This window comes from Aulonocara sp. 'chitande type north' Nkhata Bay, linkage group LG11, assembly GCF_057382095.1.
Source record: "Aulonocara sp. 'chitande type north' Nkhata Bay isolate Kocher_YH1m ecotype deep benthic linkage group LG11, A_spYH_male_GT1.1, whole genome shotgun sequence".
Lineage (NCBI taxonomy): Eukaryota > Metazoa > Chordata > Actinopteri > Cichliformes > Cichlidae > Aulonocara > Aulonocara sp. 'chitande type north' Nkhata Bay.
The window spans coordinates 36,222,911-36,246,210 of record NC_141354.1 but is presented as its reverse complement, the minus strand read 5'-3'; the positions used below and the strand labels follow the sequence as shown (position 1 = coordinate 36,246,210).

The following is a 23,300-nucleotide window of genomic DNA, read 5'->3' as shown; positions in this document are numbered from 1 at the left end:
TGGCTCTGCTGCCAGGGGATTGGTTATTCTGTGTGCTCGGTCAGTGGTGGGCACTGGGCCTGGGACAGAGAAGAACACAAGAGATGGAAGAAAGAGAACGAATGGCACATGGAGACCTAGTTTGAGAGAGGCCTTGGATAGATTTGCAGAGTTGAGAAGGTTTGGGTCACTCAGGTTCGCTGCAGGGATTTTAGATCTGGAATTTGAGTCTTTGTGTTTTTGTTAAAGTCAGACTCCTACTCAAGTGCAAAAGCTTTAGCATCAAAATATTGTCAAAGTACCTAAAGATCTTAACTATTGATTCACTGTATATCACACTTTTATGTTGCAGCTGGAGTTTTATCTACACTGCTCAACAAATCATGGGAACATCACAGCACAATACAAAGTCAGTTACACTTCAAGGATAGCAGTGATTCCACATCACCTGCTTTGGTGCAAATCAAAGTGTCAACAACAGCAAAACTTGCATACCAGCTTCAGGTTTGAACCTGCCCCAGACATCACGAGCAACGGGTGAATCTGACTGAAAAAAGGAGGACACCACACCTCGTAGGGTAGCCACTCTGAAGCCATACTTTAAATCATTCTGCTTTATAATTCAATTAAAAAAAAAAGGGGGCATAATTTATAAAAATTAACATAATATGGTGTTAAATAAGGTTTGAAACTGGTGACAAACTGTTGACCTATCAGAGTGCTCATAAATTGAATAAAAAGTCATTTTCCTAGAGACAATTTGGCTTCTCTTTAAAACAAAACAGTTAATCAAAGTGTTTTTTAAACCACCATCAGTAAAGGAAGTTAATTGAGGAAACAGGTGCTGGTGGATGATTGTGTAGCTTTAACAAAATATAAGTATTGTATCCTTCACAACTGCTGATATTACAGTTACTTTCCAGGCATGTAAAATCCTGAGTTTCACAAACCTGTATGCTGGGTTTTTGCTTCCAAGAAGCCTTTAAATTCGTGGAACCGGTATCCCAAACTAAAACCAGAGTCCTGGATTGTATTTCATGTCTCACAAGTATGTGAAAACAGCTCCACTCCCACACAACCCCAGTGCAGCCCTGTGCTGTTTTTTTTTTATCTAAAAGGCTGTTTAAGAAACCTCCCTTCCCAGCTGCAGGGGACAGAGCTGTCTTCACAGTTTTCGGGTCACGAGGTTTCTGCTTCTCGCCTATTTGACTTATCACTCTAGTGATCTGGTGAAAACAAAAGGTGACATAGGGTCACAGGGGACTGATAAGAAGAAAGAGGTCAACATCGTTGAGAGTTTCTTTTTATTGTTCAATGCATGGCCACACACATATACTGGTTTTCTTTTGCACAGTGCAAGATGGGACAGTCACTATGGAAATGGTGATGTAGATGGGGTACATTTTAGGAGTTTACAGGGGTCCCACCTTCCTCAGGGAAAAGCCAGCTAGCTCCTCTTTTCTTAGCCTCCACAACGACTAGCTACAACATGAGGCCAATCGGCTTCTAGCTACCCTCCTCACACTAACGTTACACCTCGATAAATAGATTCTAGGCTCCTTTTAATTTTCAGAACTGAAGGTTTGTTTACTTGATCCACGCACGACAGCAACCCCTTTCTTTTCCCTTAAACATTCTTGCATATATCATTCAGATTTAGCTTAGAAAAAGCAAAATAAACAACATCATTTGGGTACAAAAATAAAATCCAAATTAAAACCTTTAACAGGGCAACGCCTGTCATGTGTTTTTTTTTCCTTTTCTCATAATGAGATAGCACAATACATAAGTCACTGGTCACAAAAGTACACTGCAAATAAAGAAAAACAAAACCCCAAAAAAAAGCCACATAGGAAAGAAACCGCTCGCAGAGAAGTCTTCCTCAACCCTTCCTAGAGGCTGACGAGCTACGAGATGAGGGCTGGAAGCCTCGAGCGTCAGGTGAACAGAGCACGTTTTCTCTGTCTCGAAGCTGTCGTCATACAGCCTTGACTTTACAAAAAACACAGCCCCACCAGACTCGCACATTCTTGACCCTGCTTCTCAAATACAGACTGAAGGGAAAGGGGAAAAAGGGAACGGAAATCCAAACCACTGCTCTAAATATCTATATGGATTCAGCTTGAATGTGTTTGTGTGCTCGCCGTTTCTCTCAACACGTATGTACTCGTTTGCTAACATATACAGTGTATTCCTGGTTAGGGAGTGAACCAGGGGCACTTAAAATTGTGTAGCGTCATCCCGCCATTTCCTCACCCCGACCACTAGGGGTCACTCTTTATGTTTAGGATTAGGAGTGGGAGATCTGCTGTTTCTTATAGCGTCGTTTCGCCCGCCTTTCTCTTTTTTTAGTTACTTTAAAAAAAATTTTTTTTAACTCCACTATTCACTTTTCCAACCCTCTAAGCTTTTTAACTCCTCGATCCAGCTTTCTTTTGAGTTGTTTTTTTGCCTTTGGAGACGCAGATACACACAGAGCAAAAGAGTGGGAGAAAGAGAGAGGGAGCAAGTGTTGTGATCGATCAGCTGTTCGCAGCGCCGACAGCTGCTCCCCTTTTGACCTCTCAGCCAATCTCCTTCCACTGACGGTAGAACTCCACGATGTTCTTCAGCTCCATGCCTGCTGAGCCAGCCGCCTGGATCGCCGCCTGGTGGAGACAAACGAGGCACAAAGATAAAAACAAAGTATTTTTCAAATTTGTACATTTTTAAGCTCAGTAGGCAGAACTTGTCCACAGTCTGCAAGCGGTGACAAAACTTGTCACCTTCTCAGACCAAAAATAAACTTCACCCACAGACCCAGTGAGTTAAACACACTCTTGCAAGACAGAGTTTTTCCCCTAAATGTTTGCTTCAAATATGCTGAACCCTTCACTTCTCATTTTAGTATTGCCCAGACTGAGGTAACATCCTATGGGCTTCCTGGATGCAGACTTTTTAATGCATTTCTTTACGTTATCATTTTTTTATGTTCTTTTTCTATTTTTTGTTCAGCTTTTGGTTTTCCTTTGTTTCCTGCACCACCTCTGCTCCATCTGTTAGCAGTGGTAGATGAGGTGAATGTGGGATGGTGGCTTTGAAGTCAAACTTTCCAGACATTTGTAGCAAATGCAACTATAGTATAAATCTTAGGTGACTTCCTTCTCGAATTACCGCATTCACAAGACTTTCAGAAAACTTGACCTCTGACTTGAGGTTGAGTTCACTGAGATTCAAATACATCCGAGATCTTTAGCAGATACACCTTTGGTATCAATTTGAAGCTCCTATGTCATTCTCGAGTTAACGCAATCACAAATGCCGCGTGCCTGCCCACAGAGGTGACGACAATAGCCTTTTATGGCTGAGCGGTAAAAATTACAACCAAGTCAGACTCCTTTGAAGCAGAAATATTTGAAAATTAGGAGTGACTCAAGATTTTTGCACAGTGCTGTACCTTGGAAAATACTGATCCGTGTTTAACAGTGATGAACACGAAGCAGTGAAGACGGCACTGAAGCCAAAAGAGCAGAAACTAAAGGTGGGAAAGCTCCTGAGTGCTCGTGTCTGTGAGATAAAACATACAGCGAGTTACTGACCTTCATCGCTGCTGACCGAGAGCAAAGCTCCTCTACTTCATGGCCTGTAAGAATGGTCACCATACCGGCTGTATCTTCATCTCCGTTGCTCTGGGAGACTGTTAGCTGACGGCAACTATCCACCATCTTGTACAGATGCCTAGAAACAAGAAAACTGGGTCAGTCAAGCTGGAAGTCATATTCACAGGAACAAATAAGGCGTCAGCAGAAGGGAAGTAGAGCTTACCAGGCTTCGATGTCCTGCCGCTTCAGCTTATCTCTCTCAAAACTTCGACCCGACTCCTTCTGGCAGCGGATGTATCTACAGAGGAAGAAAGAAATACGATTTAAAGAGAGTTTTTATTGAGAAATGTTTCATCTCACAACTTAACCCACCTGTTGCCTTTACGAAATTCAGACTCCAGGAAGCGGATTCCATCCCTCGCACCAGCATTTTCCTTCTTTAACCTGTCAAGTCCATCAATCACTAAAAGAAAAGGGGAGTCCAGATTAAACACCTGGGCAAACAGCAACTCCAGCGCTCAGAAGGTCTGGAGCTTGATTCTGACTCGTACGCTTTGAGCAGACGGTTCAAGCGCCTCAAAAATAACAAGACAGGTGACCCAGGTGATTGATATATGCATTTTTTTTTCTTTTTTTCTTCTTTTTCTGCTCATTCTGTTGGTTTTTGCCCTTCTCCCCCGTCCCTCTTCTCAGCTGTTTCTCTTTCCCTCTTTCTTTCTCCCCTTCTTTCCCCCAGTCAAGTCTGTCCCATATTCAGTAAGTGAAAATAAAATAAACAATAAAAGGTGAATCAAATGGACCATTACGGCAAGGCTGGGATGGTCAATTTGGTAAAGTAAATCCGTTGGGCATCTTTCTTTGCCTTTAGACAACAATTCTGATGGCAAAAGAGCCAAACGGGACAGGCAAAAAAAACAAAAAACAAACAAACAAGACAAACCAGCAAATACTGATTTTAGAAGTTGTTTGAAATCTTAAATTGATTTTCACGGTGACTGATAATAGATTTATCAGTTTGTTTCAGCACCACTCATTCCTTTCACAATCTGTGTTACGTTACATGTTACAGCCTGGCTCTAAATTTATGTATTTATCACCTCAAAATTCTACATACAACATCCCATAATGACAAAGTGAAAAAGGTTTGCTTCATGTTGTTGCACACAGTGGCCTTTCTGTACAAAGTCTGTATGGGGAAATAAAAACTCGCCTCCATCTGTGACAAACTCGCCCACAAAAGGGGAAAAAAAGCAACAAGACTGTGTTGAAAATATGTTTAACCTCACTTAGTAAAGAAAGAAAAAAGAAAGAAGAAGAAAGAAAGAAGTGAGGCTTCATTTCCTAAAACTTAAATACATGTTTGCTTATAGAAAAACATGAACACACATCGACTTCTAAGTAAGGTAACACAGACTCTTCGTCTTCACCAACATGTGGATCAGTCGTGTTTATGAGCACAGTCACTATCACAGGCCCGTTTCTGAGCCACGAAAAATCCTCCTCTTAACTTTTGGACTTGATTAACTTTATTAATAACCAATTTAAACTTGCATGTTTGTGCCAATCAGGATTTTCTGCAGGTGTCACCAATATATAGTTTTAAATATGTATTTTCTGCCTAAAAATATTACATTAATACCAAAATATAAAAAGGGATCAGTTCTTTCCCAGCCGTATGCAGGAATAATTTCCAATAATAACAATAAGAATAACTGAAATGAAAACAATCTAAAGCCATAAGAGAAACAGAAAATGGACGACTAGACTATTTTTAGTTAATTAGTTTTTGTTAAAATCTACGTTTGCCTGTTATCACATTTGAGATACTGACAAAGTCTGGGAAATTAACACTCAAAATACCTACAGCAGGTGAGGGAAAATATTTAAGACTTTGTTTATCGGTACAGAAAAAAAGGTTTCAACTCTTTCCCCCGTAAACACGACATCTGACAACCTTTTTGCTTTGGAAGCCTGAAAACTGGCAGAAACTGTTCAGTTCAGAAAAGAGAAACTAGGATTACCCCTACGAGGGATCTGAGAAGGAAAGCGTTAAGACAACCTGGTATTTTTCCTGCATAATCTTGGCCTCGGGTCCAATTCTAGCGGTGAGTAACATTGTGCGAATTTATGGAGAGGCTTTTAAGACTTATTTTTTTATAAAGGGTTAGGTTCAGACTGATATTTTGCTCTGTCATCCTATAAAGCACAATCACTGAACAAGAGAAAGATCCCTGTAAATCCATTAATCCCCACCACCTATGTGGGGAAATGGTACAAACAGCGGCTGTGTACCGCTGTTCCAGACAAAAGATGCCACAGTGCACTGACCTGTTCGTGGGATGATGATGATAAAGCAACCGCTACCAGCCAGCTGCCGGATGAGGTTCAGATGCTGGCACAGAGCAGCTGTGTCTGGCACCAGGTAGGGAGACATGGATGACTGGGCTTTAGGCTGCTGAAGGCTGCCCTCTAGCTGTGACACCTCCAACTGCAAGGAGAGGACAGAAGAAAGGAACCCAACTCGTTATGATCTCTAATTAAATTAAGAAGCGTGTAGATTTTATTTTAACATGTATTGTAGTCAGTGATGGATGCTTGTAGTCTAATAAACAATGTCACTCCTTGCAAACTTTCTCTTCTCAAGATTTCTCCAATAAATTTTATGAACATTTTGTCACAGCTGATAAAAGATAATTACATTCTGATGACACTGGTGCACATGGCATTCGATATACTACATAATGTATTTACTATTGCTGCATGTCTCCCCCCGCCCCCTGTTGGTTACCTGTATATCACTAAGCTCTGTGGTCTGGCCTTACAAACTGGAAGCTACCAAACGTGAGCAGGAGGTTGTCTCTCATGGTCTCTCCTGCCTTCAGTTTGTTTTTGTATGATTTAGAGTCATTTCTGATGGACTCAGTGGTCATATTTTCACAACTTTATTTCTATTAGATTTAGATCTAATGTTTGTTTACGCCAGAGACAGGAAATCTGCAGCGGAGTGGTCGGAGTTGCTTCCTTTCTTCTTGTTAACTTTGGCCGGCCAATCAGGCTCATGTTTTATGTTAATGGTGGATTATTGTTAATTACAGCTGTTTTTTTCTTGGTTATCAACACTCTGGTTGATTATGTTGACCCTCTTTTGCAGTAAACCTTTCAGAACACTTTGTGTGTTTTTTTCATCACTAAAGAGGGAGGCTGTTCTCATATCCAGCACTTCTTAGAGACGCACACATTCTCTTTGAGCAGGTCCTATGATGCATAAGCAGCAGCAATACTCTCACTTGCAGACAGTTGTTTTTTAACCTAAAATCAAAACTTATTGATTAAACCAATCATTAACCAATTAGTAAACATCACCATTTCATGATTTGTTAATTGTAAAGAAACTATAATTAACTATATTTATAATACCATAATTAGTCATCAATTTACCGTGTATTAGGGATTGTTATAAAGCGATAACAACACAAAGAGTCAGGGGACAGTAACTAAAATAAAAACCTGTAGTCGAAGCTGGGCCATGTCCCTCATTAATCGATTACGACGAGCCTCCTCTTCAGCCTGGACAAACAAAAACAAACAAACAAAGAAAACGGGGTCAATATGTAAAAAAAAAAAACAAAAACAAAAAACATGTTGGGTTCCAGGTCATTATATATTTATTTTATAGGTCATAATAGAAAAACACGTACACAACACCACAGGTTTTTTAAAATTTTAAACTGTGTAATGACTAAAATGTCAATCACCATGCGAAACTGGGCCTTGGCCTGCTGCACCAGATTATCCTGTTTGGACTGACTAACGCTGGTGAAGATGCCCGCCTCTGGGTTAAAGTGCAGCACGTTGCCTTGGAGACTTGTCAGGAAGTGGCCGAAGCTGCGAATACAACACACTCGTACCACACACTGAAAGAAACACAAAGACAAAAAAAACAAAACAAAACTTTAATGACGCAAAGATTTAGAACTGAGGTTATCTGATTACACATTTAGACTCCACAGGAGTTTTACTCAAATATTTCCATCTCATTAAATAACTTATTTTGGTTCATCACACACACACACACACACACACACACACACACACACACACACACACACACGTCCTCGATTCAAATCAACAGTCCAAAGTCTGGAAGTATTTAGGTCAGTATTACATGACACTATTTTCCTGTTAATCAACTATTAAGTAATGCTTTCAGCTCTAATTTCAATTACTGAGCTAATTTCATTAAATGTGTAAATCTTCTAAAATTAAACTCTTATTGCATTTTAAGTGATTAATAAAACCGAATCATGTTTTTGTCTGTATTTATTGTTTTTGTTTGTCTACATTTATTTTTGCAATCTTTGTACACTGTACAATGACCATCCCCGCTGAATCTTTGTCTGTGATCTATGATGCATGGCTGCTCCCCTTGGTGGCGTAGTACATTGATCATGTTGATCATGATAACAGCAGGATGACATAACAACAAGCAAATAATCTGTGCTGCAACACCTCAAACTAGAATTTCTTCTTTGTTTTCTTAAATCCATTTCATATGTTGTTTTTTTCCTACAACATGTGTGGGTATTGTGTTGATTTTATGTTGTGCTCTCATTGGCTGGTTTGACAGACACAGGTCAAGGGAGCAGTTACATTGTCAGATGGTAATTCTGGATTCCTCATATTGTCTGAATTTTGTCCCTTTACAACATTTTGAACTTCTCTTTGTAGGACTGTTGTTTGGAGTCACGGCCAAAGATATCAACACCATTCTTTCACATGTGCCATCTTTTTCCCACAATAACCAAAATTTCAGTGTTTACCCAGCTCAAGACAATAAATCAGAGACAGACAATTTCCTTTTGTGCCTTCCAGTGTTTTAGCCTGCACTTAATATGATGTGCATGTATGAGTCTGAGTGCCTGTACCTCTTGTAGGGGACTGAGGGAGGGGTTGCGCCGGGAAAAGTCAAGGCGGCGGTGGGCTACACCAAGAGCAGGCAGGTGTCGCAGAGCCAGATCCTCAGGCAGCAGCAGACTCTGGACCAAATCCGGTCGCTCACACTCATTTAACAACTCTGTCACTTCAGCGTTCAGACTGAGCTCTGCAGCAAGAACACACAAATACAAATTAGTACCGTAAATGTAGACTCAGAGCACACTCACCAGAGTGTTAAAGTCACACAGGGAGATAACTATTCAGTGCGAGAGCTGAGCGTTACACAGTATTGTCAGTAAAGTGAGTGTACAGTACAGGGATGAGATCAGAGCTCAGATGTAAGCACAACAAGAAAAATCACCTAATTGCATTGAAAATAATGTGTTGTTTTAATAACATGTTTCACCGTGGTGACACCCTCACAACACACCATTTGTTTTACTGCTTTACATCTCCTGAGCAACCAAGTGTTATTTGGTTTGTGTTTCCAAGAAATAATAATAATAAAGTTCAGCTTGAGAAAAAGTCATTTAAGAGATAATTAGGCTAAGAATAAAGAAATGCTCTTGAATGAGGCTCAGAGTGAATAGTAATATCTATAAGATCTAGATTTTAATCTTTAAGGACACAGGAGGAAAAAAATGCCAGAACCTGACTGCCGTTGAGACAAGCAGAAATCTCTGTGCAGTGCAGTAACTCACCAGCCTCGAGCAGCTTGCTGCCATCTGGTAGCAGGTTCAGCAGCACAGACAGTCGGTTCCACAGGCTTTGGGAACTCTGCAGAGAACACAGATGATCAGTTTGTGAAATACAATCCTGAAAAGCCAGCATTTCGTAAACAAAGCAGGAAAAATCTGTCACCTCACCTGCGCACACATGAGGATAATATCGGTATTTGTCCGTAGCCAGTCAAGAAACACCTTAACAACCTGGATTAACCCCTGATTGGTCATAATCTCCAGTTTCTCTAAGAGGGTTTTTTCACTATGTACTGACTCAGTGCTGTGTTGACTTCCTTCCGAATCAGAGTCCAAGTCTGGTGAATTAGGAAAAATGAGCCAAAAGACAAGCTTGATTAGAACACTGTGAACCCTCTGTGATCAGATGACTGAGCATCATAAAGGGAACACTGATTTTATGTTTTATATAAAACTAATGTTAAACATTACCATTTTCACTGGTTCCATTGGCAGTACCAGGGTTCATTTCACAGGGGGAATCTCCAGGAGGAGGAGGAGGAGGAGGAGGAGTCTCTTGGGAGGGGGGAGCTGAGCTGTCAGTAGGGGTTGGAATACTCGGGGAAGACGAAGCATGAGGCCTTAAAAGCATGTTACTGAATGTTGGCGCCAGGCGAAAGCATCTCTTAGCCTGGAAGAGCTGAGAAGACATGGCCTGCAGGTTACTGCTAATGCTGGAGTCACTGGACATGAGAGGCCCATTGGTGGTCGGAGGGGTGTCGGTGGTATCCCTCTCTCCTGCGTCTTCCTTTGGTTGGTCCTCATCTTCATCATCCTGGTGCTCCCGGGCGTGACCCTCTGAGTTTTCCGTGTCCTCTATGTCTTCTAGGTCTGAGCGAGACTCTTGACTGTTCATGTCTGAATCAGTTTCTACATCAAATGCTGTTCCTCCTTCCTCCTCCTCCTCAGAGCCGCTTCCCCAGCTGCCCTCCTCGCCCAAGGCATCTCTCTTGGGCTCCTTCTTCACAGATGACGAGTTGACTGGCGTTCCTGTTGTGGTCCCACCTGTTGAATCAGCACGGACCCCTCTTTCTTCATCGTCATCTTCTTCTTCTTCACTCTCGAAGCCTTCGCTCAAGTCACTTTCATCCTCTCCGTGACCGTCTTTGCGAGCACAGCGGCGACGGCGGAGTCGAGAAAGGCGGCTGTACTTCTTCTTCTGCCTCTGCTTCTCTTCGTTCATCTTGCGTTGTTCTTCTATGGTGCTGTGCTTGTTGGCTGCAACCCTTTCAGAGCCATCTTCATCCTTATCCTCCTCATCCTCTTGCTCCAGGGAACCATTTTGCAAAGGCCTTTCACCAGAGGGATCTGTCGGTGCAGCTGTCAGATCCTTCATGTCCAGATCGTCTAGATAGAGATAAAAACTGCATCTTAATTTCATTCAAGTTCTTTGAGGATGTTTCTCTGGAAAAAAAGAATTACTTTCAACTATATATTTCACTAAACAGTATGTTCAGTATCATTTTGAAACTTCTCCATCTGCCTTTTATGGCTGAGGGGTGTAAGGGTTTACCATTATAAATAAAAACTAAGACAATGTCTTAGGCATTAGGGCAGGATATCTGTTAGCACCTTCTTTATTTATAGCGTGTGATTAAAATAAGATGCAAAGACACGACTTCCTTCCTTTTCTTGGAGTTCTGTTATGTGCATAGTGTCAGTAGTTTTCATCACTTTATAACTGTTTGTTTCTGTCCTACTTTGTGCTGACATATACTGTGTCTGTTAACATGGGCAAATTCTCCATAATGCTGTCCTTATTTAGGTTTTTTAGTTTAGACTCTCAACATTAAAAAGGCTGAATAGTGCCAATGAGCTCCATTAAAGTTATACCCAACATTCATTGTTGGAACGGGGTGTGCGCACAAGCAACAAGGAGAGTACAAGGATGCAAACCCTGGTATGGTTTTAAAGAGTCAGGTTAAGTAACACATCATCATCATCATATATCGACACAGTCTCCAATGCATCTTAAAAAGTCCACATACTCATATAGCCAACAGTTCTTGATACTGTGCTGGTTTATGATGGTTTTTATATATAAGAAATAGCTTGCAGGTGCATTTTTATGCCTTTTTCCCAACATACAGGAAAAGAATACATTTCTCTTTCACCTGCAGCGTCAGTCTGAAGTGGAGGCACCTGACTCTCTGCTTCTTCCAGTTCAGCCTGAAGCCGGATGTTGACGTGGTTTACAAGGTGGGAGAAGAGGGCCAGAGTGAATGCTATGGATGCACTGTACTGCTTTGAACCTAAGGACAAAATACACAGAAACACTTAAATAAACACAAGAAAGATTTACTTCTATACCTCTAAAGTTCCAAGTAATTCAGTGCTTTAATAACTAAAACAAATTGAAAATGGTCTGTTTTGACAACAAAGGCTCAGGGTCGAAATTTCATTTTGGGAGCGAACACATCACACGTGCTCTGATTCATAGAGGACGTACTGAAAACTTTTTGTTCACTTGTGGTGACGTAATGAAAAATGAATGAACAAATGAATTCCTTAGAACAGCTTAAATTACACAACCACCTACCTCCTCTCTTAAGGCTGTGCACTACCATCAGACATGTGACCACCATTTTGAAGATTAGGTTGTCAGGCAGCACAGGATAGGAGCTGTCACTGTGCTGCTGCTGCTCCTCCTCTTCCTCGCTAGGGGTGTGGTGAGCACCGCCATGTGTTGGCGGTGGCAGGTAGAACATCACCAAGTTGAAGTCTTCCAGCACCGACTGGCAGAGTGAAGTCAGCTCCGTTTCCATCAGGCTACATAAACCACACAAAATAAAGACTTACTGTAGAAACACGGTAAATGCACTTCAACAATTTAAAACTTCCAAGGATAACATTGATGGTATGTGAAAATATAGTTGTGGACACTGGTTGTACTTTGTGTACATACATTTGCAATCAAAAGTAGCTTTTATGCAAATATACAGTCTCTAAGAAAACAAACACCTCAAGAAGAAGATTTTATTACAGTAATATAATATTCATAGTTCCACTCTGGGTGTAACAGCCTATAGTTGCTCAAAACATATCAACAGATTACAGCATGAAATGGAAAACACACTTATATTTGACATTTAAATGATCTGTGCCACACTTTTGTTGACCATTTCCAAGAACAGTTGGGTGGCACATCACTATGAACTATGGGGTGGTTGCCTCCTTTCCTTTCATATTGGATGGTTCAGAGCATGCTCTGCTATAAAAGGCTGAAGCTCCTTTTCTTAGCACTTAGAAAATCTGAACAGCTCTGATTACGACCACTACACAGATACTTCCAGGTCATTTCAGTAAATTCCTTCCTAAGCAAAACTATCTGACCACTCATAGTGGAACAACAACAAGTGACAAGAACTCAAACTTTTAAAAGGTGATTTTTAAAATAGTTTGTTTGCGTTTTGTTTGACCAGTCTTAAACATGCCACTTAATTACCTAAATTTACTAGAAATAAAAGCAAATTTAAAATCTTTTTTTCCTTTATTTTAATTTTAGACCTGGCCCAGACAGACCCTGCAGTAATCCTACAACTACATTTTACTCTTAGCCTGGAATCCAACAGATCTGTTTTCAAACTTTAGAATGTTAAATATTTAACTTGACTACCACGTCAGAGGGAAGACGCTATAAACAGATTTGTTAAATATTTACTACATATGAATGTAAAAAGCCTTTATCTGGCATAAACTGAAAGATAAACTAGTTAAGCATTAAAATACACAAAACCAAATGATTTATTTCCACTGTGGACTTTGATTCTAAAACAGTGTGGGTGCAGAGTCACAACACAAACACAAACCTGTTCTTGGGCTGTAGCAGGCTCTGCAGATACATGAAGCTCACCAGGAGCCGCTTAATGTCTTTCGACCTGCAAAAAAGGCCACAGCAAAAATGATCAACTACAGAGTATTAAACACAATAAAAGATCCATTTACTACTTCTATGTTTTGATAAAGAAAAATAAAATGAAATAAAAGCATTTTAAAATGAAAACATCAGTGGTTTTAGAAACATCTGACCTATGACCTCAGCAAAAACAGGAACATGGAAGAGAACATACATACTTTGTTTAATTTTAAATATGGTCATATTGTTTATTTTGTAAAATGTTCATATTGTCTATTCTTATTTAATTCACTTAATGTACAGAATTCTCCTGCTTGCTGCTTACATGCTACTACTGCACATTCACCTAATGTATATAATATATAATATTCTTCTCTCCCCCTTTTGCACAAGTCGAGGAGCGTGTCAGGTTACATTTCACTGCGTGTTATACTTGTATAACTGTGCATGTGACGAATAAAGAATCTTGAATACAAACTTCCAGCAATGTCATTAACAACACCTGTTCACAATATATTCAGCTCCACGCTTTTTAGATTTTGACTCTTACGTGAAAACACAGAGGGATTTAATATAGTACAAGCTGCTTACTGGTCATTTATGTACATGGAATAAGAACAACATTGTTCTCTGTCCAGGTGGGAAAACAATCTTAATCTTGTTTCCCCTCTTACTACCCCCCACCTACTCATTTTAAAACATTGTTCATTTTGTCTATATTTGTCTTTTATTCCAACTGATGCCTGTTACTTTTGTTTCTTCAACAATCTAATTTACCCAGTGGAATCATCAATCATTTAATATCATCTGGAGGGAGATGCTGCTTTATTTCACCAGTGGTTAGAGCGCATACGTGATTGAGACAGAGTGCACATAAGCTGTTAATTAAGTGAAGCCCCAGTAGTCAACTGGGACTGGATTTAAATTACTCTGATGTAAGCAGACTGAAGTCAACATGTTTTACTATAGATACATTGTAAGCAAGCCAGTGAAGGCCATTAATAACACAAACACACACACACACACACACACACACACACACAGAAAGAGGAAAAATTCCAACCAAGAAAAGTAAATTTACCAAAATTGACAAATTCCAGAGGGAAAATGTTTAGTACTACCACAGTAATAACACACTTCATAGACCACAATGACCCTTAAATAGTGTGTAAAACACTGCATGAAGTGTGACTGACTAGCTTTGTTGTAACCCAGCTTTAAAAGGTAGCCCGTGAATGTGCATCACCTTTGTCGAGAGGGAGACAACTTCTTCATTTCCTGTTTCTTTACTTGATGATACATCTTGGCAGCTTTGTCAAACAGGCGCTTCAGGTTGCCGTAGGCGCCCTCAAAGGGGGCATCTGATTGAATGCTGAGCACAGATTACATCTGTTAAGACTTACAACTATACGAGAGAAGTTAAAAACACTGCAAACGTATATAAACATGGCTCACCAGCGTAGGTAGTAGTAAGTTGCTTCAACATTGTAGAACTTGCTCCCTGCCAGTGTGCCCAGTTGGTTAAAAGGCATTCCTGTTGGCAGATAACCAACACAAACCAAGTCAGCATTTATTTTTGAGTTAGTACCCAGAAAACCATGGGGTAATGCTACATTTGTTAAAAAAAGAAATTGTAAGTTTCTCAAATAATATTGTAATATAACCCAAAAAATCATTTGAAAAGAACAAGCGTATGTAGGTTTTTATGAAATATCCCAATATCTTTCAACCCTATAAAGTATGAATACAGCTGCATTTAATGTGAACAATGTCTATATAGAGAGGTGGTGGGAGGACATGTTCATAGCAAGTAAGTGATATTTACAGATGTCTTATTGTTTGTCAACTACAAGAAACAACAATTAACAGTTGTTCTCACAAGTATACTGACCACAAATCTTATTTTCCTGAATGAACTTAATGGTTCTTTTTGTATTAGTAGTATCAGTAAGTTTATAATTGTTGTTGTTGTTGTGTACATAAAGAATCCAGTTAAATCAGTTTATCTACAGGCCTTTAAACAAACAAAAACAAAGCAGGAAAATGTTCAGCCGATGCACAATGCTAAGCTTCCCATTTTAACTAAAAAGGTGTTTATGCGCTCCATTTTGACAATAAACACACAAAAGTGTATTGACCTTCTGCGAAAGCGAGTAAGCACATTTCACAATTCTATACTTACAATATAAAAAAGAAAAACAAACAACCAAACCAAAACAACAACAACACTAAACTGGATTTAACATCTGTGTTGTTCTGGCAAGAAAAATAAAACTTTTAAATCACCCCACGTCCCTTCCATGCTGTGTAAGACCACGGGTATGGCAATACAGTACTGTTTGAAAAAACAAACAAACCAAACCCTACATTCTCATCACTCACCTACGTGTGGCATAACTGACAATGCCTGATGGTAAAACCTCTCCGCCAGCTGCTCAGCCTCCACTCCTGCAAGCTCGTTTTGGTAGCGCGCTGAGGAGAAAATGATTTTAAACATCACAGTTAAAGTAAGAAAAAAAAATGCAAATCTATATGATTACAGCATTGTGGCTGAAAAGGTGAAGACTGAAATTGATTATTTCAGAAATGTGCACAAACACAAAGACCTGGAATGGCTTCAGACAAACATGAGAAAAAAAACAAACAAAAACAGCTACAAAGTGAAACATCCTTCATTTTAATGCTACAGCATTCTCACAGTCTTACAAGGATGCTGGACTATCATAAACCAAACAGCTTGAAAACAGTGCCTCTAATAGAATCATGGATCACTGGTCATCCAGTATGAATTTCTTAATTTACAATTTTTACAGGTTTTAGTCCAATATATTTAATGTGCTTTAAAGTTAATCAGTAATTTTGAAGGGAAATAGGTCATATGTTCTCACTGCAGGAGTCAAAGGTTAAGTGGTGCAGACATTTTTGACCCATACCTGTGGTTCACATAAGTCTAAGCCAAGCAAACAGCCTTCAGCCAGCTATACTATATAACCGAGTCAAATTTTCCCACGCTGAATGACACTTGTTCTGTCTCACACCTCTGCAAGCCCGACAGATAGTTGAATTAATTACATATTCTATTATCTTATTATTACCTAGATCTCCAAGGTAGACCAGACAGCGATGACAGGCCATCTGTGCCCACTCCATCTCCTTGGGGGTGGCTGACACTGGTTTCTTTCGCCCTGTTGGGAACAATTACACAACACTTTTTTTTTTTTTAATCCATCCAATCCTTTTATCCAAAATGACTTTGACTTATGTAACAACACAGCAAGCTTAAATTCCAACACAGCAACAGGGTAGCACAGAGTCCAAATAAAAGAGCCGGGACCAGATACTCTTGAAGCATCTCTAACGTTAACATTCAAAACTAGTTTTGTTTAAGTTGGATAAGAAGAGGTGATTTACTCGGTAGCCAGGGGCTGGGTTGTGGCATCTTTGCAGTGTTTTTTCACAAAAATAAGAAATATCTTAGAGTCAAAAACAAGTACTTTTACAGAACAGACTATAAACCATCACCTTGCAGGAACATAAAACCTCTCTGGCTGTATTTCCCTGACAACAGGACTGTACAATTACAGTAACAAAAACCCCCAAAAACCTATATTAATGATTATCCATAATCATGAATATTTAATGTGATTAGTCTTTACGATTTCTGTCTTGGGCTTTTTAGTCTTCGTTTTTGACAGTAGAGTAGTCAGGAGTCCTTACCTTCACTACTGATTATTTGTTCAGTGAGTCTAAACTGCATTTAAATATCAGTAGCAAATGAGGTCAGAGTTTCTAGTTTCTAGTACAGGTAATGTATTACATAGATTAACTATCAATAAAGTTTCAACTATCTTCATCAAGTTTCAAGTTTTTCCACAAGGACACCAGCTATACTGTCTACAGCAGACATTTACACTTTAAAAGAAGTGTTGTTGTTACAAATAACTCAGTTTTATTCAAGGGTGGTTTAAGGATCCTGAAACAGAAAGACAATTCATTTTATTTTTATGCCTTCATCTGAGAGTGTGAGAATGTGCTGGCTCATCTAACCTATCAGTGGATCTGTCACGTGGGTCCAGTCAATGCAATCCTGCAGCTCCAGCTGGTAATGTGACTGGATGTAGAGCAGCAGGTGTTGGTAGAAACCCACGCCGGCTATCAGGTGAGTTCTGTAGGCACACTCCAGAGCACTGCGACTGTGGATGTGCTGCAGTGAAAGAAAACCCAAATCAAAAGAGAAGTGAGGACTTTAGAGAAAGGAACAGTACACCAATGAGGGTGATCTGCATCAAAATAACAGGCAACTTAAAAAAGAAAATATAACTAATGTAAAATAGACAAGATTACAACTGGCAACTGTGTCGTGTTGTTATAAAGTTGAGTTTCGAGAAGATTTTAAATGTATAAAATAAATGTTTTATAATCCAACGATGCTCATATTAAACCAGCGTTAACCTGCAATAAAGGGTACGCAGGTTTAAAAGCTGAAATTGGCTGTGAACATGACACCAAGATTTCATCACCACAAACTAATTCAAGTATTGACACTATAAATATAGCATTTATTTCGTGTAGTCACCATGTCTGCAGTTTTATAGTGCTATGACAATGAACCAAAACAATAAAGTTGCAGACTGGACTGCTGAAAATGAATGCTTATTGTGAAATTATTATTCTCCTAAACGCTTTTGTGGTCACTGGCATGAATATAAAATAAATTGGAGAGTTCACCTTTTAAGTAAAAGCTGGATTAGCCAGGTAGCAACAGAAAACAAATGCGGTCAGTTTAATATATGCAGCAAGGCCATTTTTCCACAGCTGCAGGGACATTTACCTTCTTGTTGGTCTTGATAACCTGAATGACTTCATAGTAAACCTTTCTCCACAGCAGCTCCTCGGCCTTGCGGCCATAGTCCACTGGATGCAGAAACATCAGTTTCACACAAAGTTCCCTCAGCCTGAAAACAGAAAAAAAGATGCACATGTGCAATGAGAAGACAGCTGGGTTAAAGGACCAATTATTTAAGTGTTTTCACACAAGTTCTGGACCACTGTTGGGTGCATCAGGTTCAGACACTGGTCAGAGTAGTACTTCCGTACATTTAATCCACAGTAAGTGAGACTATTGTAAATGTGATCTCCTGAGGTGAGAGTGCAGCCTCAGTGGAGCATGCAGAAGGCAGGAAAGCTGCTCACTAGCTGTGAATTTGCCAGATTACTACCTGCTCTAGTCACAAAAAAACAAACAAAAAAAAACTGGACACTATGCCAAAAGTTGTAATAAAAAGCTGACAGATTATTGACCGTTTCAACTGTCACATTTGAAATCTCACATCCATCTGTGTTGGGTAGCACCTAGACAACTGCACGTGTGAAAACGGCTTTAATTTCACATGAAGTGTAGGGCCCATCAAGGACAGAAATGACTGCATATTGACAACCTTGTCGTGCAGCAGCTTAATAACATTGAGCTGCTTTCATTTTTGAGCATATTTAGACTTTTCTTGACAGATGAGTGCAAACAGTAGGCAGGAAAGTAGGAAGAGAGTGAGGGAGAATGAATTGCAACAACTGGTCAGACCAAACTCAAACCCAAGCCCCTGCAGTAATGACTTAATTGCATTAAGCAAGTACTTAATGCAACTTTATAAATTTGAGATCCCCACAAGCAAGAAAATCTGCTGCTTGTCTAAAACATGTTTTTTCTTGATGACAATGAAATTTTACATACATCCAGCTGCCAGCCAGATAAAATGCATTTAAATAAAACCAACCTTTGTGAAATTTATTTGTGGAAACTGTTTTAGAATGGGATTAAATCAACCTCAATGTTGCATCTGCATGGTCATTAAGGAGGCTGTAGCTTGTAATTCTGTTACTCTAATAAGTGTTTCTATTATTTCATGCACCACATGTAATAAGAGGAAGCTGAATAACAGAAACATGTGTATAATGAAGTACAGTTGGACAGCTGAACATAACATCTGTGACCTCAGCATTCCTATTGGACTGCATATTTCGGTTTTATCCCAAAGTCAGAAACAAGCCTTGAGGTTTCTGACTGGTTGGAGGCCCATTGTATTAACACGACAGTACGTGTCCTACAGGGAAAAAACACAAACAAAATATCAGAAGTGACTTGTGTGACTCATTGGGTCTGATTCAGAAGTTGTTCACAAGAATTTTGTGAAATCTCAGATCTTGTGTGCGGCAAATGACACAATTATGTTAATACTTTAGGCAAGTACATGCTGCATTTCTCTCATTTTATAAAGATGTTTATCAGTGCTTGGTTTTTCATACACTTTAACATCAGAAAAGAACATCAACATGAGCTAATGCTACCAATGACAAATTGCTGGACAGAAAGTCTCATGAATAAATTACTTGTGAATTTAGGTTCTTAAATATGAACATGTTCTGATTTATGTTGTCTTCTTTGACAGTAAACTGAAAGCAATGTTTGGGTTAAGGTCAGACAAAGAATAACACTGGAAGATGTTACCTGCCACGTTAGAAACTTGTACTGAAAAAAAAAGAAGTCATTTTATCCTTTCTAATCATTTTCTGAAACTAATTGACGCAGCAGTGTTTGTTTGTTCTTTAAGTATAAACAAACTGCTTAGTATAGCAGTACAAATGTCCATCTATACCTTAAAAGTACAGCATTGTTCGGTACCAGTCACATTCTTCCATATTTTGATTCTCGTGTCTTCAAGAGTAGGTATGAAATTCGAGAACCATTCCCAGTAGTTTAATTCCTTGGAATCGTTAATCTCATTGCCTATCAATCAGCTGATTTCAGGAACTGTGGCGCAGCCTGCAGTGTGGATATGGACCTTACCTTTAATATTATTGCACAAAGGACGAGAGTGCAACAGTAAAGTGCAAACTGCATGCACAACATTTGATATGACCAAAATCTCATATCCCGATATAAGACATCTATCGTTCCGATAACGATATAAATCACAAAAATTTAACATTTTCTGTAAATTCTGTGAATCTCGGGCAGCTCGACTTGCGTGAAGTGTTTCCAATTTTTAGACATAAGTTGTAACAGCCGCCGTTTTCTTTGTGAGTATTTATTACACAGTGTGCTGCGGCAAAAAGCCTGTTCTATCGTTTGAGTCTAAGGTTTATTTTTTAGCACCTGACGGCTCTTTTTTGCTTCTCATCTGTAAATACTCTGCATACTCTTTCACGTGATTCTGTTTATTTTGAAAAGTCTCAACAAGATCTTGAGCTTTATTGTGAAAGGTTTATGTGGAAAATAAACAAGTGGACACACGATGGTTTTACCGTCGTTGTTGCTAATGACAACGCATAAAAACAGACGCTTGTCTGTCAGTCGTGTGGTTATATAAGAGAAAGAGAACTTTAAGAAATTAATATAGCCACTACAGTGACCATCAAAACGATGAAAAATATTGCCGTAAACTGTTTATTTTGCGACACCGTGAAACAAACGATAGACGTTTTTATGTCGTCATCCGATATATATCGTTATATCGCACAGCCCAAAGCCAGACCCTGAACTTCAACAGGTAACAAACCAATAAGATGTCATGATGCAGACTCCGTCCCTATCGGTTTATGTTTCTAAAATAGAATCACTGTGGCAATAACTCTGAAGTCTCTTAATGTCAGCTTTGTGTTCTTACCTAAATACTAAGAGGAAAAAATCATAAATGTGTCCTCATTAGGACAGGGGTTTTTGTTTGTGTTTGGGACTGTGGTCTAAGGTTTACATTGTTAAACAGTAACTATTAGGCAATGGGTTTCAGGTCATTTTACCGAAAAACATGAAAGTAATGTAATGAGTAGTATGCATCATTACTGTTAAGAAAATGTTCTGTAACATGTGGAATACATCACTTTTTTGGAGTAACAACCCTGATACTGATCACAACAAAGAGGGGGGATACCTCCAACAAGCACAAACATTTGACCCACAGCATGCAATTAATTTGCAGAATGTGCTGTCTTTGATATGCTGCTTAGAAAAGCTGGTTACTTCCAAAGTGGAGCCAATGAGAATCGACAAGAGAACTGGTAAGGAATCGAACTGATAAGTGATATTGATAATGAAATTGGAATTGCAAATCAATTCCCATCCCTATTCAAGAGTAGCTTTGCATGATTAACAGTACACTTGTTAACTGGGCTTTGGTGAAGTCCCTCATTTCATTCACTGTTTGAAACCAGCAGTTTTTGCCCCTCTCCTTTTAAAGCCTGTGTCGCAACAGAAGGTTTAAACATGGAACAGGTACCAAATTTGACAGATAGCAAAAGCAGAATGAATAAAATTCCACTTGAATCAATTATTAAAATAGCGCCTGGTTGATTTTATAGTCCAACTAATTTACTGGTTTGTTTACTGGCTTCACTGGTAGTCCTCTAGGCCTGTCTAGTTATAGCTTGACAAAACTCCCAGAGCAATCAGAGCAGGATGAGATAACATTTCCCTTATCTTGCTGACTGTTTAGACACCCATCATTATTCCGCCTCCTCAGATAACTTTCCAACTTCCTCTTATTGGTTTTGAGCTTTCTGCCCACAACATCCAGTATACAAATAACAACCATAGTCCTGCTCAAGCTGCATGACCAGTGAGGCTTGCTTTTCATCTTTGTCTGGACAAGGAAAAAAAACAAAAATCAAACTAAACTAAAAAAAAACAACAACTCCAGCTTAGACTTTGAGATAAAGCCACAATCAGTGTTTGCAGATGGTCATGCTGGAAATATTAGAAAATAAACATCTGAACTAAATTTAGAAACTAGGAAATGTATGCTCACTGAGATGCTGCATTTACCGCATGTCAGGCATGACAGAGCCTCAATACACACCTGACAGCTAGCAAGACTGGTCAGGACTGAGACTGCATGCAGGCAGTGAGGTTTAAGTCAAATTACAGCCGCCTTCACACAAGCTCCCGAGACACTCGTACTTACTTGTTGCGAAGGCTGATGTTCTCCGGCTTGAAGACTTCTCTGTAGGACGATTTGCTGCCGATGATGACATCTAGCTTGTGCACAGTCTCCACCACAGCCCTGTCGGCATGTTAGGCAACACATAGCATCAGCACGATGACAATGCTGTTAGCCAAATTGCCACAAAATAAGCGTCAGGTGGAAACAGAACAAACGTCGGAATAAACATTGCAAGCAGTCGGGTTAACAGCCCGAGACCTTTCTGTTTCACTTCTCTGTAACAAAGACACGGATGACAAATGCTACCGTGCTCATTAGCCAAGACAAGTTGAAGAGAATGAAGCGCTTCCCATCAAATTTAGCTGATGCTACAAAGAAAAGGTATACGGGAGTGCTGGTTTACTCACTGTGGTGATAAGTTAGAGGATAGCTGGGCTTTCTCTAGTAGTAGCAAGTACTGTCTGACTATTGCTAAGCTAGCCAGCTCAATTAACATTCAATTAGCACCTCGGTTAGCTTTGGCAAAAACGGCCTCGTCAAGGTACCTGTAGAGTCGCTTGATGAGAAGGACTTTGGCCTCTGGCTCACTGTCCTGTCCGGGTCCGCTCATATTAGCGCTTAGCCAGATGTTTGATCACACGCTCCAGCGTTCAACTCCTGTTTCCTTCACCCGTTCCGACGCACGGCTGTCACGACTCCGCGGACTTCTTCCCCGGCAGCGACAACTAGCCAGCTAGTGCTAGCTATAAAGGCAGCGTTAGCGTCCCTCCTCTTCCCTCCGAGTCTCTTTCGTTTCTTTTGTCCTTTGGCAAAACCCCCTCTACCCATCCGTTCTGAAAACCGGGTAGAAGGGGGTGCCCAGTAATTTACGCTGTTCCTGGTCAGCTAAAACGCTCCGGTATGCCGCTTGTGTCGTTCCCCATTCCAGCCATTGCTACGAAGGCAGCCATTATTCCTATCAGGCATTGACCGCCTGAATACCGCGAGAGCACGCAACATACTCACGAGATTACGGAAAAGAGTTGCCAGATAGTCTACAAACCCTCCCTTTAAGAAAATCAGGAGTTCCAAAAGAAAGAAAGAAAAACATATTATGCAGTTTAGGAATAAGATGCATTTACACTTCAAACAAACACTGTACAGCCAGAAAACACTGAAGATAACATCTGATTGATTCATCTGATTCATACTATTGGAGCCACGTTCCTACTACCCTCTGTAAGGGATTTCCGATTGTTTTTGTAAACTGAAGAATACCTTTTATTTTTTTTACATATAA

The 23,300-nt window shown here is 39.8% G+C and overlaps 1 protein-coding gene across 1 annotated transcript; it reads right to left on the bottom strand.

Moving 5' to 3' along the window:
• Window positions 1-1,236: 1,236 nt before the first annotated feature.
• smg5 (SMG5 nonsense mediated mRNA decay factor) lies at window positions 1,237-23,015 on the bottom strand. Its single transcript, XM_086312388.1, has 22 exons — window positions 22,567-23,015; window positions 22,043-22,141; window positions 17,920-18,043; window positions 17,136-17,292; window positions 16,184-16,273; window positions 15,471-15,560; window positions 14,544-14,622; window positions 14,335-14,460; window positions 13,042-13,110; window positions 11,772-12,001; window positions 11,347-11,484; window positions 9,665-10,579; window positions 9,362-9,531; window positions 9,197-9,272; window positions 8,486-8,661; window positions 7,316-7,474; window positions 7,068-7,127; window positions 5,889-6,048; window positions 3,933-4,023; window positions 3,784-3,858; window positions 3,558-3,696; window positions 1,237-2,627 (listed from the first exon to the last, which is right to left on the bottom strand). The coding sequence occupies exons 1-22, from the start codon at window positions 22,629-22,631 to the stop codon at window positions 2,544-2,546; spliced, it is 3,372 nt and encodes a 1,123-aa protein (XP_086168514.1). The 5' UTR covers window positions 22,632-23,015; the 3' UTR covers window positions 1,237-2,543.
• Between the last annotated feature and the right edge of the window lie 285 nt (window positions 23,016-23,300).